Source organism: Xenopus tropicalis, chromosome 6 (assembly GCF_000004195.4).
Source record: "Xenopus tropicalis strain Nigerian chromosome 6, UCB_Xtro_10.0, whole genome shotgun sequence".
NCBI lineage: Eukaryota > Metazoa > Chordata > Amphibia > Anura > Pipidae > Xenopus > Xenopus tropicalis.
In genome coordinates this window covers 122667202-122683969 of record NC_030682.2, presented here as the reverse complement: position 1 = coordinate 122683969, position 16768 = coordinate 122667202, and the positions used below count along the sequence as shown (strand labels likewise).

General features: G+C 37.2%; 1 protein-coding gene across 2 annotated transcripts in view; it reads right to left on the bottom strand.

The window, feature by feature from the left end:
- Nucleotides 1-16768, bottom strand: part of LOC100495973 (polyamine-modulated factor 1-binding protein 1) — a 263073-nt gene that overhangs the window by 192194 nt on the left and 54111 nt on the right. For both annotated transcript variants that reach the window (XM_018095150.2, XM_018095149.2), the window contains exon 3: nucleotides 5854-5970. In XM_018095150.2, the coding sequence (XP_017950639.2) occupies nucleotides 5854-5970 (117 nt within the window). The remainder of the gene's footprint in view (nucleotides 1-5853; nucleotides 5971-16768) is intronic.

Here is a 16768-nt window from a genome sequence, read left to right as displayed (position 1 = left end):
TGGTTGAACATCTGTTCATTCCACGCTTGGTTGTTAATGTGACTGATTATAGTGTCAACTGTGAGAGTGTTATTGGATTTCCAGGTGGAGGCTATAAGGGTCCTTGCTGCTGATAGGATATGCAGCAGTACTGTCATCCACCTTTTTACATACATAGGAACATGTTTACATTTAGAGAAAACCTAATGGAGACATTAAAGTGACAATGTCTGTTGCAGACTTGGCGGCCACCATGAGATTCACTTGATCCAGTGGCTGCATTTCTTAGAAGTACAAAGGCAGAGGAATATGAGCGCATTTTCAGGTGCCCACTGTGATACAAACACTTTCATTGTTCCATATTCCAAAACTGAAAATGTATACTAATAATAATTATAATTATGGCAATAATTATTTTCCTTAAAAAATCAGAAGTAAAATGCCTCCCCATCGCTCCCTAATAACCAGATGTGATTCAACCTTATTGGGATGATGTAAAGTATAGGGTACAACATAGATCACACAGGGTTTTCCTCTTAGTTAGACCCAGTTCCTCTTAGTTAGACCCAGACAACATTCCAAAAAGATGAAACCGTTGCGAAGGCAAACATTAGCCCAATCAATATATTGTCAGACTTTTAACCTACATCCTGTATATCCATAATTAAAAAAATGTCCTCAGAAGAGTATTACTGATGCTGGGTTGGCTGGTGAGGCTTTCCTGAACAGAGAGACAGTCCAATATTATGGTCAACATCAGCCAAACTGCCCAAACAATAGGAATTATTGTTTCAACCACCAACTTGTTATATTGGAAATTAAATATTCATTCAAATATTCATCAAATAATCATCAGAGCCAGAACAAGGGGTAGGCAGAAGAGGCAGCCGCCTAGGGTGTTGAACATAGGGGGTGCAGTCAGCATTGCCTCTTCTTGTCTACCCCTCCAGCCACTGATTTTCATTTATTTTTGCTCATCATTTCTACTTGGGCCCCAAGGGATTCTTTCTAATACCAGATGTGCTGAGAATACAGGTTGTACCAGTACAACTCCTTCTTTCTGCTGATTTGTGTGTTCTGAACAGCACGCTCCTGTGTGGCAGGCCGGGCAATGGTGGGGGGGTTAGTGTAATGATGGGGCTTGCCTTGGGCACTGTCATGCGCTGGCCTAGCTCTGATATTTACTATCTATGCACAACAATACATTAACAAGCATGGAAAACTCAAACACCCCAAACGCTCATTAATATGCACAAATGGTGGAGGATCTCGGGACTCATCTTTTGACATTAGGCTTAGACAGGTATGGGATCAGTTATCTGGCAACCCATTATCCATTAAGCTGCAGTTTATGGGAAGGCAATCTCCCATAGGCTCATTTTACTCATATAATTCTAATTTTTAAAAATGATTTCCTTTTTCTCTGTAATAATAAAACAAAACCTTATACTTGATCCCAACTAAGATATAATGAATCCTTATTGGAAGCAAAACAATCCAATTGGGTTTATTTAACCAACTGTGACAGAAGACACTCCCCAGAATCAAATTACTGTATATTTTATTTATAATTCATGTATTTGCTCATGCACATTAGTGCACTGTATTGTTATAACCAAGACTATATAATTTTAGCCAGAAACAGATACCTTTGGATACCTGTTTATACACATATTTCATGCTGCAGTGTTTCTTCAGGTATTTCAGATATAATTGCATACACTGAAATCCAAAAGAAGATCTACAATAGGCAAAGGCAAAATCTGGAGCACCAATGGTTATCCATCACTGATATATCATTAACCACAGAAATATCCTATTTATCTGAAGATTAAAGCAAAGAGCCTGGGTACTTAAATATACTTTTAGTGTGTTGGAGGAATCTATATAGGCCCAGCAAGTATTTTATAAATGAGCGCTGTTTGAGAAATGCGCTTCAAATGCCGGTAGGAGACGTTGTAAAAGAGTGACCTTTTGATCTTTGTCTCGAATGCTCATAGCACTTTGGGGTGGTTTTCTTTTTCCCTCAATAAAGTGGCCAGTAAGTGAAATGAGCAGATTTAATAGTCTATGCAATATCTGGCTTGCATGAACAATATTCTCAGGAGTGGTAATTGGTTATGGCTTAGCAGATACTCAATAAGGTTAATAAGCTCTTAAATCCAGGCTCCCTTATTTTTGCCTTCTAATAAAGGAAGCATTCTAAATGTACTGTTGTCGACTAACTATAAAGAACATAACATACTGATGTCAGAATGCTGCAAAAAAGAGCAGATGCATCATAATCTGCCAAACAGGTTTAAAATAAACATAATTTGGAATACAGGAAGGTTTATGTTATATGCATTAAAGAGCCAAACACACAGTATAGGGGAAAAAAGAAGATGGTATAAGGAGGTGAATTTGGAATTATCCTTTGCACTGCTGCTTTTATTTCATATTGCATTGTTCGTTGTTTTGTTTGTTTCTTGTCAATAAACTTTGTTGCCATTACGTTAGGAGCTTTGGTCATTTTGGCAGTGGTTAGTGTAAGGTTGCTGGCTGCCAGTATGTGATGTCCCATTCCTGCTGGTCATTTTGTCCATACAAAATAAGAAGAAATTAAAAGTTTGAAATAGGTTCGTCTATCACATACTAAAATGAATATGAAGGTGAACTTTCCCTTTATGTCTTCAGTACCCTACTGTCTGGAGAGCAAAGGATCAAAATCTAAATGAATCTATATTATGCCAAAATTCTGGTGTCATGGCAACTGACCCAGTGGTGTGTCAAAGTACCTCTACACAGGTACTGTGCATTATGGGTAAAGGAACAATGACACAATATTGAACTGGTGGAAAATTTAATTAATTTATTAATTTTCATGTCTGCACCCAGGCACAATTTAAAACTGAGTCTATGGAAGATGGCTTTTTCGTTATTGGGAACAATCTGGATAACGGGTTTCTAGATAACAGATCCCATAACTGTACTGTCTATTTTAGTTATATAGTGCTTTTGGTGCCAACTCCAGTGAAGCTTACAGTCTAAAGTCCCTATCATATTCATACACAGCAGGGTCAATTGTAAGAGCAGCCAGTTAACCTGCTTGTATACTTTTTGGAGTGTGGGACCCAGAGGAAACACATGGCGAAACAGGGAGAATCACAGAATCAAACTCAGAACCCAGCAGTGCAAGGCAGAAATGCTACCCACTGAGCCACTGTGCTGAGGGCTCTTTTTTTTTTTCAGTGTATTTAGCTGTACAGGTATCGGACCCCTTATCTGGAAACCCATTATCCTGAAAGTTCCATATTACGGAAAGGCCATCTCCCATAGACCCTATTTTAATCAAATAATTCACATTTTTAAAAATGATTTCCTTTTCCTCTGTAATAATAAAACAGTACCTTCTACTTGATCCCAGCTAAGATATAATTAATCCTTATTGGAGGCAAAACAAGCCTATTGGGTTTAATTACTGTTAAAATAATTTGTTTTGTAGACTTAAGTAAGGAGATCCGAATTATGGAAAGACCCCTTATCCAGAAAACCCCAGGTCCAGAGCATTCTGGATAATGGGTTCCATACCTGGACCTTGTTGCCCTGAACTTATCTTTAAATTGGTTGTTGAAGTAGCTACGGGAATTAGTCATGGATGATGCCAAACCTGCTCCAAAAATAACTTTTTTTTTTCAGATCGAGGAGAAGCAAATTATGTGAGAACAAACCAAATAAAGCTGCTGACACCAGAGTAGCCGTATGCTAGTGGCCTGCTCATGACAGATGTATAGCCAGAGCTTAACAACACTCAGGAGCATATGGTGCTACCCAGCCAATGGTCAGGCCTAATGTGGAAAGTGGTGCAGCAGCTGTTCAGGTCAAGTATTATACATATGGCAGGTAGTGAGGCATCTTGTTAATAAAGTGCATAGATTTCATTCAAGAATAGCCAGCATAGATACGGGTAGTAGCCAGTGAATTTAGACTACAAAGACAAAACAAACAAACACAGAACAGCAAATCTCTTTTGGATTCCATCCATTGGGGTCACAGCTGCATAGTAAATTCTTGCCTGAATGTGGGGGGCTGGAATTCCCTGCTCAGTAGGATATTTTGCCTACTAGAGTACAACCCTCCTGGGAGGTAGAAGTTAGAATGAGGCTTAGCCCGCTCTCACTTGCCCATCTAAGTGCAGCTGAGCCAGGAGTCTGGCATGGGAGATGGCCCATTTACTCCAGTAGAGTTTGTGAATTGTTCTCATTCATAGAGAATCCAAACATGGGAAGTCTCCACCTCTGTCGTCTTTATTTGTCCTTCAGTTTATAAACCATTTCTATAGGACACGATTAATGGAAAAAAAATATTCTGGAATTGCAACCAGGATCATAAGCACTAGCATTGCAATTAACTGTTCCTATGCCAATGGCTTTCTTCTGCTGGTTGGTAATATATTAAAGGGTCAAAATGCACGATATACATTTATACATAATAGAAGCTGAAAATAAAACATTTCTTGGCAGCAACAGTTCTACTGTAAATGAGAAAGATCTTTATCATGCTGTAGAGTAGAAAGCCATGAATAATATGTGACCTCTATTTATTACCAGTTAAGTACTTGCATTATTATATTCCAAATTGTTTATCTGCTATGCAAATATGGGCCCTACAGTCATATTAGACCTCGAATAGCAGCCCCATGGCAACATAACAGTCATATTAGACATTTATTACATTTATATTAAATACATTTATAAGCATATAAAACGGTTTTGTTTTTTGGCACTACTAGTCCTTTAAACTGAAGCCAGTGATGTTGGCACATTCTGTCAGGAGAAGAAACAGAAAATAATATAAAGCATAAACAGTGCGATTAGTTTTATTAATTTAATATATAGCATCTAAACTGGGACTGGGAAGGAGGAACTGTATTATAAAGGAATCCAAAAGGTGCTACTTCCCTATTTATATAATGCTGGGACAATTTAATCACCCCTCTGAAACTGGACAACTATGTCAAGGTGATTGATGGCATTGCTGTTTGTAAAACATTGAAGCACAGAACACAAAGTTAGAATCTATGTCTGCCAATGCTTTCATTTGACCTTGCATGGAAAAACTTCTGACAAAAGAGCTAGAATACAAAAAGCAGGGAATAGGAAACTTCTCTTCTATATTAACATCACATGTTTTGAAATCATTCTGGCTAGGTCTCTCTTTAAAACGACCAGTGCCCCCCCCCCAAAAAATTAAAATGATTGTATTGGCATTTATATATGAAACAGCTACATTTGTAATAATTGTGTAAAATATAAATAATATAGGTTGCTATCTAAGCAATGATAAACATGTGATGAGTCGTGCATGTCAATTTCAAGTCAGACTGCTGTCACTCACAAACAATGACTGCCACATTTCCAAGTGCCATACAAGTTAATGGGAAGAAATTTGTTTTGCTTTGTTGCCTGCGCAAACTGATGAAAAGTTTGAAATCGCCACATGTAAGCATGGCAGGAACAAGAAAAAGGGGCCCTGAGCATTGCAGGGAGACTGTTGGTGTTTATTAGATTCAAATTTTTAGAATTGATCAAACTAAAAATGATTTCAATGAACCCGTTCAAGATATTTCTTAAATTTGCTTGTGACTGTGCAAATAGGAACATATAATGAAAAAAAAGTTGCTCAAAAAATCATAAATCAGCCTCCCCATATCAGTCGTTTCAGATAACAAGGCAAATACCAATGCAACATACTGCATTCCTCCATTTTATTAAAAAGGTTTTTTAAAAAACAATTCAAATAAACAACCTCAGCTTTTCAACACACAAATTTTTACAGGTTGGTTTGTTTCATATTAACGTTGAAACTAATAAAGTATATAAAAAGACAGTTTACCTCTTTCTCGGATATTTCTTGATTTTTCCTGGAGATCCTCAACTCATCTTCTAAATGCGCTATATATTGCTTTTGTTGTGTAATAATTTGCTGGGATTTATCTTTGGTTTCATCCAGCTAAAAAAGCATGATAAATGCCAGGATTAAAAATAACAAACTGATTCATAATCAAATTGAAAACAATTCATGAAATGCATGAAATCACTGTGTTTATGTTGTCTTTGCATAATACCCCCATTAGCTTTTTATTTATTTGCATGTAAAATAACAATGAAGTCTGTACTGATTTCTAGTTATCTACAAAGAACCTCTGGCATTCTAATTTCATGATTAATAGCTTTGGCAGTGGAGAGTAGTTACACAACATCTCTCAAGTGCATTCTTCCCCTTTGCGAAGGCCCATCTAGCTGGACATTGCCTTAATATCAGTCAAATTAGGGTTACACTCATCTAAGTCATTAGTCCACTAGTCATGATTTTATGAAGGGCTGCACTAACCTTAGTAAAGATGAATCCAACAATTTGTCACAATGTGATCAATGACATCTTAGGTCCTATATTTTATATCTTCGATACATCTAGTATTAAATACTAACCTGTAAGTCACGACAAAAATACAAAGTAATCTCTGGCTCAGTCCCAATCTACCCATCAAGAACTCTGGCCGAAGTACTTTTTATCAGTGCCCCCTCTGGATTAATATTTACTACACATATAATATAATGCATATTTATTACAAGTTATTAGATTAAACAATGTATATAAGTAATTATGAAGAAGTTAAATATCTCATATATTTAGATGAATGAACACCTATCTGAAGATGTTTTGCCCTTAAAGTAGTCTATATTTATTTGGTACTGAAATGTTTTCAGACAGCTAATCAATATTTGGATGAAGCCTGAATTTATCACATTCCCTATTATTCTATAAGGTGAAACCTGAAAGTGTCATCCTAATGGAACAACAAGAAAAAAACAGTAGATATCTGTCGTTACTGATTAGACACAAAAAAGGACCAACAGAGTAACTGAGCAGAGTTGGCTATTTAGACTAGAATGTACCCCTATGGAGCAGTAATGGCATTAGACAAGGAGCAATGACCATAGAGCAGATTAGCTGCCACACAATTTTTTATTTACCAATTCCTTTAATCAGCAAAAGGGACTTTTATTTGGTAATATACATCATCCAATTAATGTGAACTTTTATTTAACACCATTCTGTTGCATTTCCACAAACATTTTCTAGGTCCAGCGTAAGGGATTGCCATAGAACACTTCACACAATTACATCCAGGTCATGATATATCTCAGGGGGCAGCCTTTTTATTCCATAAGAAGCTGCTTGGATGAGTGGTAAAACATTTTTAACATTACTTAAAAGTTCAATTAATGTAGACTTATCTCTTCTAGATAACAAAAGTATCTACATTCAAAAAATGAAACTAATTTGTCAGATTTTATGTTCCATCTCCAATATGTTCTTAATTTTATCACTAGACTTGCCATCTTATCTCACCACTCTATAGCTCTGTCTCCCCTGTGGAAATCCCATTTCCCATTTTATAGATAAATAAAATGTAAACTCTAAATATTCAAGGCCCTTAAAAAAACATGTCTACATCTCAGCTGTGTTTTTATCATATAAGCTCCTTCATGGTCATTACACTGCTTTTATCGTCTTTCATTCTCATAACTTCATCCCATTCTCAACTTAATTAAGCTACTCTCACATGAATCTCTAGGTTTCCCTTTCCCTCAAAACATTTAATGCATCCTACATTATCTGAAATCAACATACCATGAAGAATAATTATGTTAAATGTGTCAATTGCCATTCAAAGAATGTAATTCTTGTAAGCAGGGTACTCTAACCTTCCTTTTAAATTCAATGAAATGTTGATATAACTTGGTATTAGCCTGCAAGCACCTTTATTTTAAAGATCACAACATTCAGCATACCACAAGTGAACCTTAAAAGGGGAGGTATCCCAAAACAGGTTGCCTTAACAAAAAAAAACAAAAAAAGGAAGGTGTTTGCAAGCTAATACACCATTATGTCAACAATTCTTCATGTTATATTGAATTTTGGACCCAAAGCACATTGACAGGGAGTGCAGAAGAGTTGTGACCAAGTAACTATGGTACCATTCTGTACGCATGAGCTGTACATTGAATTTCCTTTCTTGTTTGTTATATAAGTAAGCTGCATATTTTGTTGGCTCTATAAAAGTAAATGATAAGGGAAGGATGGTGGCATCTTTATTTTCAAAAGGACAAATTAAAGGGTAAATTTACTCAAAGTCACAGAGGAAAAGTGCTGAGATAATGCTGGAAGGCTTGCCCCCTCAACCAGAGTAAGGATGATAAAATGTAAAGATGATGTGCAATCTAAGACACCCTAACTGCTGATGAACTTTATCTCCCAGTACCTCCAGGCAGCCATGATGCAATAAAGGATTGAAGTGTGATATGGGGGACATATCTAGCATATAATAGGTAGAGGGTTGCATAAAGCAATATTTTCTCATTAATTATGAACTTCTGCTGCAATATATTTTAACATCCTGTGTCATATGCCTTCACTGCCCAAACTGAGACTTGATTTTCCCTTTTATAACACATAATATATCTAGGAAGGGATTATATTAGTACTTGTTTCTATAAAATAAATATTTTTAGACACTATAGACCTCCCCCAAGTCCTAATCAAAGATCCCAGAATAAACATAGGCGATTTAATAAATCCCATACCTAGTTTTTATTGTGTAAAATAAATGTAAAATTGCAAGTGTAAATACACTACTACATCCAAAACATATGGTAACCTATTTGCTACATCATACAGAGGATAAGACTTCTTGAAAGGTCCAAATTCCAAAATATGTGTGGAATATTATTACATTGTTAGAAGCAAGGTCCAAACAAACCGCCCCATGTGAAATATGCGAACATAATTTCTTTAGGACATTTAGCCACGTTTATATTAAGTGTACTTTTCAGTTAATATGGAACGGTGCCACATAAAAATGATTTATAAAGAAAATGGAGCAATGCGAGTCTGATGTCTACCTCAGCAATATACTGTAAGGCAGCTTGCCATAATCTACACACATTAGTTAAAAGCCACAACCATAGAGGCATTATTTCTGACAAGTAAATTGGCCTACAACCACAAAGGGTGATTAATAAGTCAAGCCTCCATAGTGAGCCAACTATATATCTCAAAGCAGTGTTTCAAGGTTTTAGTCCTACATTAACAATTGTTTTCTTCCCCGTGCATTCTATATGTAATTGTTTGCATTGTTTAATAATTTAAGAGACTGCCAGAAAGCCCAACGAGCAAAAGAGAACTTGGCATGTGAAGGTGATCAGAGTGAAGATGTTTTACTTAATAATACTCAATAGTAGAATTAGCAGCTCATGTTCTTAAGAAGAAAAAAAAGCTATTACAGAAATAAGCAGCAATATATAGATTGAAAGCTTACATATTGCTTAACCAACATAATATTACAGGCTAGCTCCCTGGGTTTATTCAACATTATATTATTGCATTTTGTTTACTTTTTTTTTCTATTTGTGAAAAAATGTAAAACTTATACAAAAGAACTGCCTGCTTTGCAGTTTGCCAAGCTATGCATATGTCAACCTCAGAAATATATTGATTAGATCCTGGCCGGCATACTCCTTTATTACACTAATTATTTCACTGTGAATCTGAATGCGTTGGTATTAAGAATACGGCTACTGCAGTTATTACCTTGTCATCTCCAAGCCTTGCAGCTGAGTCATTTGTATTGATTCAGATTCATATCGGAATGAGAGGCTTATTTTAATCAAATGTGTTTGTTTTTCTATTGAGCACCAAGAAATTAGCACTTCGACATGTTCTTTTTCTTCCATCCAGGGAAGATGCACATTGCCTCTTTACTATCATTTCTCCAGTCAACTACAATTAGGACCTACAATTAGGATCTAGAGGAAATAATGTAACAGGTAATGAACTACGAATCACACAACAAATACTTATTTTGTAGAGCATACAGGCCCAAACAAATAGATGCTTGGCCAAACCTTTGTCTTTTTTGGATGTTATGGAAAGATGCAGCATAGAGAATTTCTCACAGATACAAATAAACATATAAGTACAGGTCAAGGATTCATTATCCGGGAAGTGCATCTACCATTTCAATTAAATAATTAAAGTTTTTAAAACTGATTTCCTTTTTCTCCGTAATAATTAAACAGTACCTTGTAATTGATCCCAACTAAGATATAATTAATCCTTATTGGAGGCAAAACAATCCTATTGTGTTTATTAAATTTTATATTAATTTTTCGTAGACTTAAGGTATGGTGATCCAAATTACAAAAAGACTCATTATCTGCAAAACCTGAGGTCCTGAGCATTCTGGAAAATAGGTCCCATACCTGTATGTGCAAGTAAATCTACAACATTTTTATATGAACACATTACAGAGTACAGTTGCGGTTGCGCATAATGGTCAGTCATGAAAGCTACTCGTGTCCAAAGCCACATCTTGCACTTCCCAATAGTTGAGCTGAGTGCCTTTCCATTCCTAAAACTGTTGCTGTGTATGCCTATTGATGCAGGGCAAAGGTAGAGCTAATGCCAGCCTCAAAGGTGGTGGTGGCTTTAGGGTTTTAACAGTATCCTGCATTGATTGCTTTAACGAACTTGCACTTAAAGGGGTGGTTCACTGGTAGTGCTGCGTAAAGTATCTTTACTTTGCCAGCCACAAAGCAGGAAAGAAAGCAGGGAAGAGCAGACACCAATCTGGGTTTGATGTTCAAACCCAGGTTGGTAACTGCCTCCTGGCTATCTCCTCCTGGATGAACAAACCCCAGCTCAAACTTAACCTAGCTAAAACAGAGCTCATGGTCTTCCCGCCCAAACCTGGCCCCCCTCCTCCTTTCACCATTACTATTGATGGCATGACCATCAATCCTGTAAATTCTGCACGCTGCCTTGGGGTTATCTTTGACCAGTCACTCTCCTTCTCTAACCATATTAATAACACTGCCAAAACCTGCCGCTTTTTCCTCCGCAATATTGCCAAGATACGCCCCTTTCTTTCACAAGTAACAGCTAAAACATCCATGCCCTTATCCTTTCCCGCTTAGATTACTGCAATCTCCTACTAACCGGCCTCCCAGACTCCCACCTCTCTCCCCTGCAATCAATTTTAAACTCTGCTGCCAGGATCCTCCTGCTCTCTCCTAAGAGGGAACCTGTTCAGCCTCAATTAAGCTCTCTTGCATGGTTACCTGTTAAGCAAAGGATAGCTTACAAAATCCTTCTGCTGACATTCAAAGCCCTTCACTCCTCTGCTCCTCACTACATTTCTTCACTGGTCTCCCTACATGTTCCTGGTCGTCTCTTCCGCTTCTCTCAGAGCCTCCGTCTTTTTACACCAGCCACACCCACTGCGCTCTCTCGTCTTAAACCTTTCTATCTCGCTGCTCCTTACCGCTGGAACTCTATCCCTGAATCCCTCCGTAGGGAACACTCACTAACTCTCTTTAAGAAAAAGCTCAGCTGTTACCTTCTGGAGCACTAAAACATTATTTTGCCCAGTCCTGCGCTTAAGGGCAAATGCCCATACCTGATGCAATCCTTCCAATTTGTGCCTGTATGTTACCCAACCACTTAGATTGTAAGCTCTACGGGGCAGGGACCTCCTTCCCACTGTGTCTCATACCACATGGCACTTATATATATATATATTTACTGTATTTATTTATTATATCACTTGTCTTCCCTGTGTGTAATTTGGTATTCTGTAAGATTGTACAGCGCTGCATACCCTTGTGGCGCTTTATAAATAAAGTTATACATACATACATACACCGGATGTTCCATTCCACGCCCCTTCATTGATCTGATTAGCTGAATTGTGTCAGCCAATCAGATAATGGATATTCAAATGAAGGGTGCATGTGCAGTAGAGATCAATGCCTACACTTCCCCCAGACTGCTTGGGACATCAGAATGATGTAGACTTAAGCTGGCCATACACGTGGCGATCCGACGATGTTTCGTACGACCATCGGTCGCACGAAACATCGTCAGATCCGCCACACACCATTCAGGGCTGAATCGGCAGGTAAGGAGGTAGAAACAATAGGATTTCTACCTCCTTCTGCCGATTCAGCTCTGAAGGGAGAATTTTGGTCAGGCGCCTTCTATGGCGCCCGATCAAAATTTTCTAACCTGGCCGATCGACGAGCCGACCGATTTCAGCAGCTTACTGCGACATCAGTCGGCTCGCTGACATACCATACACGCACCGATTATCGTACGAAACGAGGTTTCGTACGATAATATCGGTGCGTGTATGGCCACCTTTAGTCAGCCAGGGTGTTGCCAATCCCACTGGCTTAGGCAGAAAGGAGAGACCTAAGGGTCTATGCAGAACTACCTTTGCAGGTAGATATTTTGAAAAATGACTAAATCCCCTTATTTTTTTTAAGGTGAACCACCCCATTACAGAACTGTACATAAATGTAATTTCCATGGCAAAGAATAAAGAATACTTATCCAACAGATAGTTTATAACATAATAAGTGATCTAGTAAAGAACATGAATATTACCATATTACCATACATAAATATGGCTGTAAATATCTGATTAAACATACAAAGATTTGCTTCCTGCAAGTGAAGACATTGTGAGAAAATATTTCTCTAAGTGATTATGTCACAAGTAAACAATATATACAAGATAATGTCTTATTTTCATAGAAAGTAAATAAACAATATCATTAGTTTATCTAAATCATACAATACCCAGGAGTAGCCACAATGGAATTATAAGGTATATTTTATATGAAAAGACAAATAGAGTCATATTTAATGAACATGGGGCCTGATTCGCGTTAAAAAACGCTAAATAATTTGCGCGCGATTCACCATAGTATTATCGCGTGCGAAAAATCGCCATTTTCGCATGCGGTATTTCTCGCACTAGTTTTACCGTTTTGCGTTAATTTCCGCGCTGAAAAGAATACGATCGCATGATTCACTATAACTTTTGCACGCTAAATATCGCATTCGGCTATGCGAAAATTAACACCTACTACAGGCAGGCGAAAAATTATACAAAAGTACAGTAAATGATTTTTTGCAATAAAATATGGACTTACAGTGTTATTTATTCAAGTATGTGTTTCTCCTAGAGTGATTTTCTGCAAGTATTGGCGTGTATGGCTAACATGGCGTGCGTTCATTTGCGCAACTATTTCTATTTTGCTACAAGTGATGAAGTGTCAAAAAATAATAGTCACAGCAACAATTTTTTTGCCCACACAACATTTTTGCCGTTTCGTGGATCTTTCAAAAGATTTGCTAATTTTTCACTAAAGAAACCAGAACACATTTGCTCATCACTAGTGGCTACTATTTATAAGCTACTAATTATATGCTACTATTTATATGCTACCATTTATATGTGGCTAATATTTATATACATCATTTATATGCGGCAACAATTTTTATACACTATTTCTATGCTACCATTCATATGCGGCGATTATTCGCGTAATTTAGCGCATGTACCGGCAAATACCGCATTGAAATAGTCTTTTCGCGAGTTAAATAACGCATGCAATATCGCGCGTAAAAAAGCGCGAGTATGCTTATAGTGAATCGTGCAAAAAATCGCCAAAATTAAGACGCGGTAAAAATGTTAGCGCACAATAAAAATAGCGCACGTTTTATCGCCCTTTAGTGAATCAGGCCCATGGTTGCGTAATAGAACACTATCATAGACCATAAAAAGAGGGAAAACTTGGCTAAACAAAAGATTGTGGTCAGGAAGGCATCTTTAATATAAACGGAAACTTGTAGAAAAAAAAAGAAATGTGGTGTTTTTGCTTTGGACAAGGGAGCAGATTATCAATTCATTAATAAAGATATGGCAAAGAAAATTGTATTTGCAGGTTGAAAAATATACTATAAGCACCACTCTAGAAATAAAGGTATGTTTTGAGAGTACTGTTGTGCATTTACTAAGGGACCTTGTGCTGAGAGGTACAGAGAGCAGGTGTTTGACACTGAGCTTGTACTTATCCAGACTACTGAAGCACTCTAGTTCTGGAGTTAAACAAATTTATTTCATTACCATGGGTAATGGTGTGTGTATAACCACCAAATGGACTAGTGACTGCAAATGGAGAGCTCCACCTCAAAGGAAATGGGACAGAAAACAGAAGAAGCCATAGCAAGAGACAAGTAAGGATACCACAAGTTTGGACTTACATCGTATGGACCCCCATAGTGAATTTAGGGATGTGTCCTCTATTTAAGCTGGAAAAAAAAATCAGGACCCCTTTTGCAAAATGTTTTATGTAAACTGTATTCAACATAAAATTAAGAGAAAAAAGTAAAAGCAAATCAAACACCCCTGGGTATGTGCTAGGTACAAATTATACAATCAACATGAAAGATAAATATGAAAAATAGTTACAAACAATGACATGAATCAACAGCAAGGAAGAAGGCTAGGGGGAAATACAAATACCACCACTTTCTAAAACCCTTATAACTTCACTTTCAAAAACCTAGGCACTGACAGAATGACTGTATGTACTGTGAAATGCATTTAGGGCCCAATTCACTAGCGGACATTGTGTACCAGTTGATTCCAAACGATCCACAACAACATTTGTATTTATCAATGAGAATAGAAAAATTCTGGTAGAATTCAGATTCAATCAGCTAGAAAAGCTTCAATGTTGATTGAAATCAAAAGGAAAAAAACCAAACCTAAAAATAAAATGCAATATTTTCCACAGCCTTTTATATAATTTGATTGTTCAGTGACCAGTTGTTCTTTAGGGGATTGGGATAACAAACCCCTTATATAAATTCATTGCATCTGCCTCTTAATTTTTTTATTTTTTTGTTATTCTCTGTCCTGCATTAAGTAGTATGACAAGTTATTACACACAGGGGGTTGGGAGACTCTTACTGTATTTCAACGAAAAAAAAAGTTGTCAGAACTTCTAGATAAACTTGCTTAAGATAGTCTTCTGATAACTAGTCAAACACATACTGTTCTTTATTTTATATGATTATTGGTATGTGTATTGTGGCCTCAAAATTCTGACCCATATCTATGTACTATGGATATCGATCCATTGGTCAATCAGGAAGGTTTGAAAATGTAATTTGTCTGTGCACCATGTCAACCAGTGCATAGTACATAATCAGATAAGAGAGTGAAGAGGAGCCACATCTGTTGTTACTCCAACCATTTGGGCTGTTGGGCCTAAGAGGTTGAATAACAGACATGTGGCCATACTGTGTATGAACTCTTGTATGGTGTCTGCCTGTTTAGCTCATGGGCCAATCAGTTGGATACAAGTGATTACAGGCAGCACTCCATAGTATAGTTAAAACACCTTTATTATCACAACAAGGGCAACAGCAATGTTTCAAGCATAATTGAATCTATATTTTGGTTTGGGACCTGATCAGTTGGATACCCCATGGGATCAGCCCATGTATGGCCACCTTTACTTCACTATGTCAGCAATAGGACATTTAATAAGGCAACTATTGTCTAAACCACAGGGTTGAAGCACTAACTGAGATTTTATGTGTTATGTGTGACAACTATTATTGCTTGTGTGATTTATCAAGTTAAGTGATAAGCAAAAAGGACTAATTTATGTATGCAGACGCAGTGAGCAAAGTGCAGATTGGAGCGCAGTCGCCATATTTGTTCTCACAATTCAACATTTGTTCCTAAAATTAGTAATGAGCAATTTTTTTAACCAGGCATGGATTTGCAGCAAAATTCTGCATTTCGCTATTGGCGAATATTTTTGCAAACCTGCTGCAAAATATCACCATGAAAACTTAGCAGTCACATAAAAAAAGCTGCAGCCACATAAAAAAAAATCTCGCTATACCCACAATTTACAAATTTTTCACTGATCACTATCCAGAATGTCTTTGTGGCCACAAACAGGTGTTGCATCTGATGCAGTTGAATTGTGCCTGACACAACTGTAATTTGCCAGAATGGATGCAACTGTTACTTTGTTGCAAATTTGGCATTAAATATGTCAGAAGTCTGCCCGACATGCCTAGTGTGCATCTGCTTCTGATCCTGTAGGCGCAAGTGCGCAGTGCCTACTAATGCAGGGTGCTACCTGCTACCACCACCTCCTGACCAGGTGGCAGCTCCAGGGTTTCTCTGCATCAATAGGTGCAAAAGTGGCCGATTTGGAACAGAAAGCAGGGAGGACTTAGGGGCAAGAACTCAACTTTATGCAAGTGCCTTTAAAGAAAGTGGTTTTAGATGCTACTCACTGCAGAGAAAAGTACAAGTTTCCCACTGCATCTGTGAACATAAATGAGCCCTAGAGCATTTACTGGACTTTACTGAATTTAACAATCAAAAGTTACTAATTCATCTTTGGGTTTAATGATGATTATCTCTGTGTATAATAGATTTAAAAACCCCAATGATGATAATATATTACCATTCATTTTTATACATATGCTTATTTACTAAAAGAAAATGATATGTCTATTTAAAGAAAAGGAGTCACTATTAACAAATGTACACAGTATATAGATGTATCAGTAAAGTAAGATGAGAGTTTTAACTAATAATGCGGGGTCATGCAGTCGCCAAACTCAGTGTGACCTCATTATTTTGTACCACTACCATGGATTTTCTCCAAAAATTGGATTGCAGGAAAGATAATGTAAAACATGACAGCTGTGCTTTCAATCGTCTGTAGTGTCACTTATCTCCTGTATTAATTCAGCATAATTCAAGGTGTTAGAGTACTTATTAGCATGCAACAATATTGCTTTTAAAATTGCTTTTCTTTCAAAGATCAGTTGCTGTTTAACGTGTGATTTAGAACTGTAT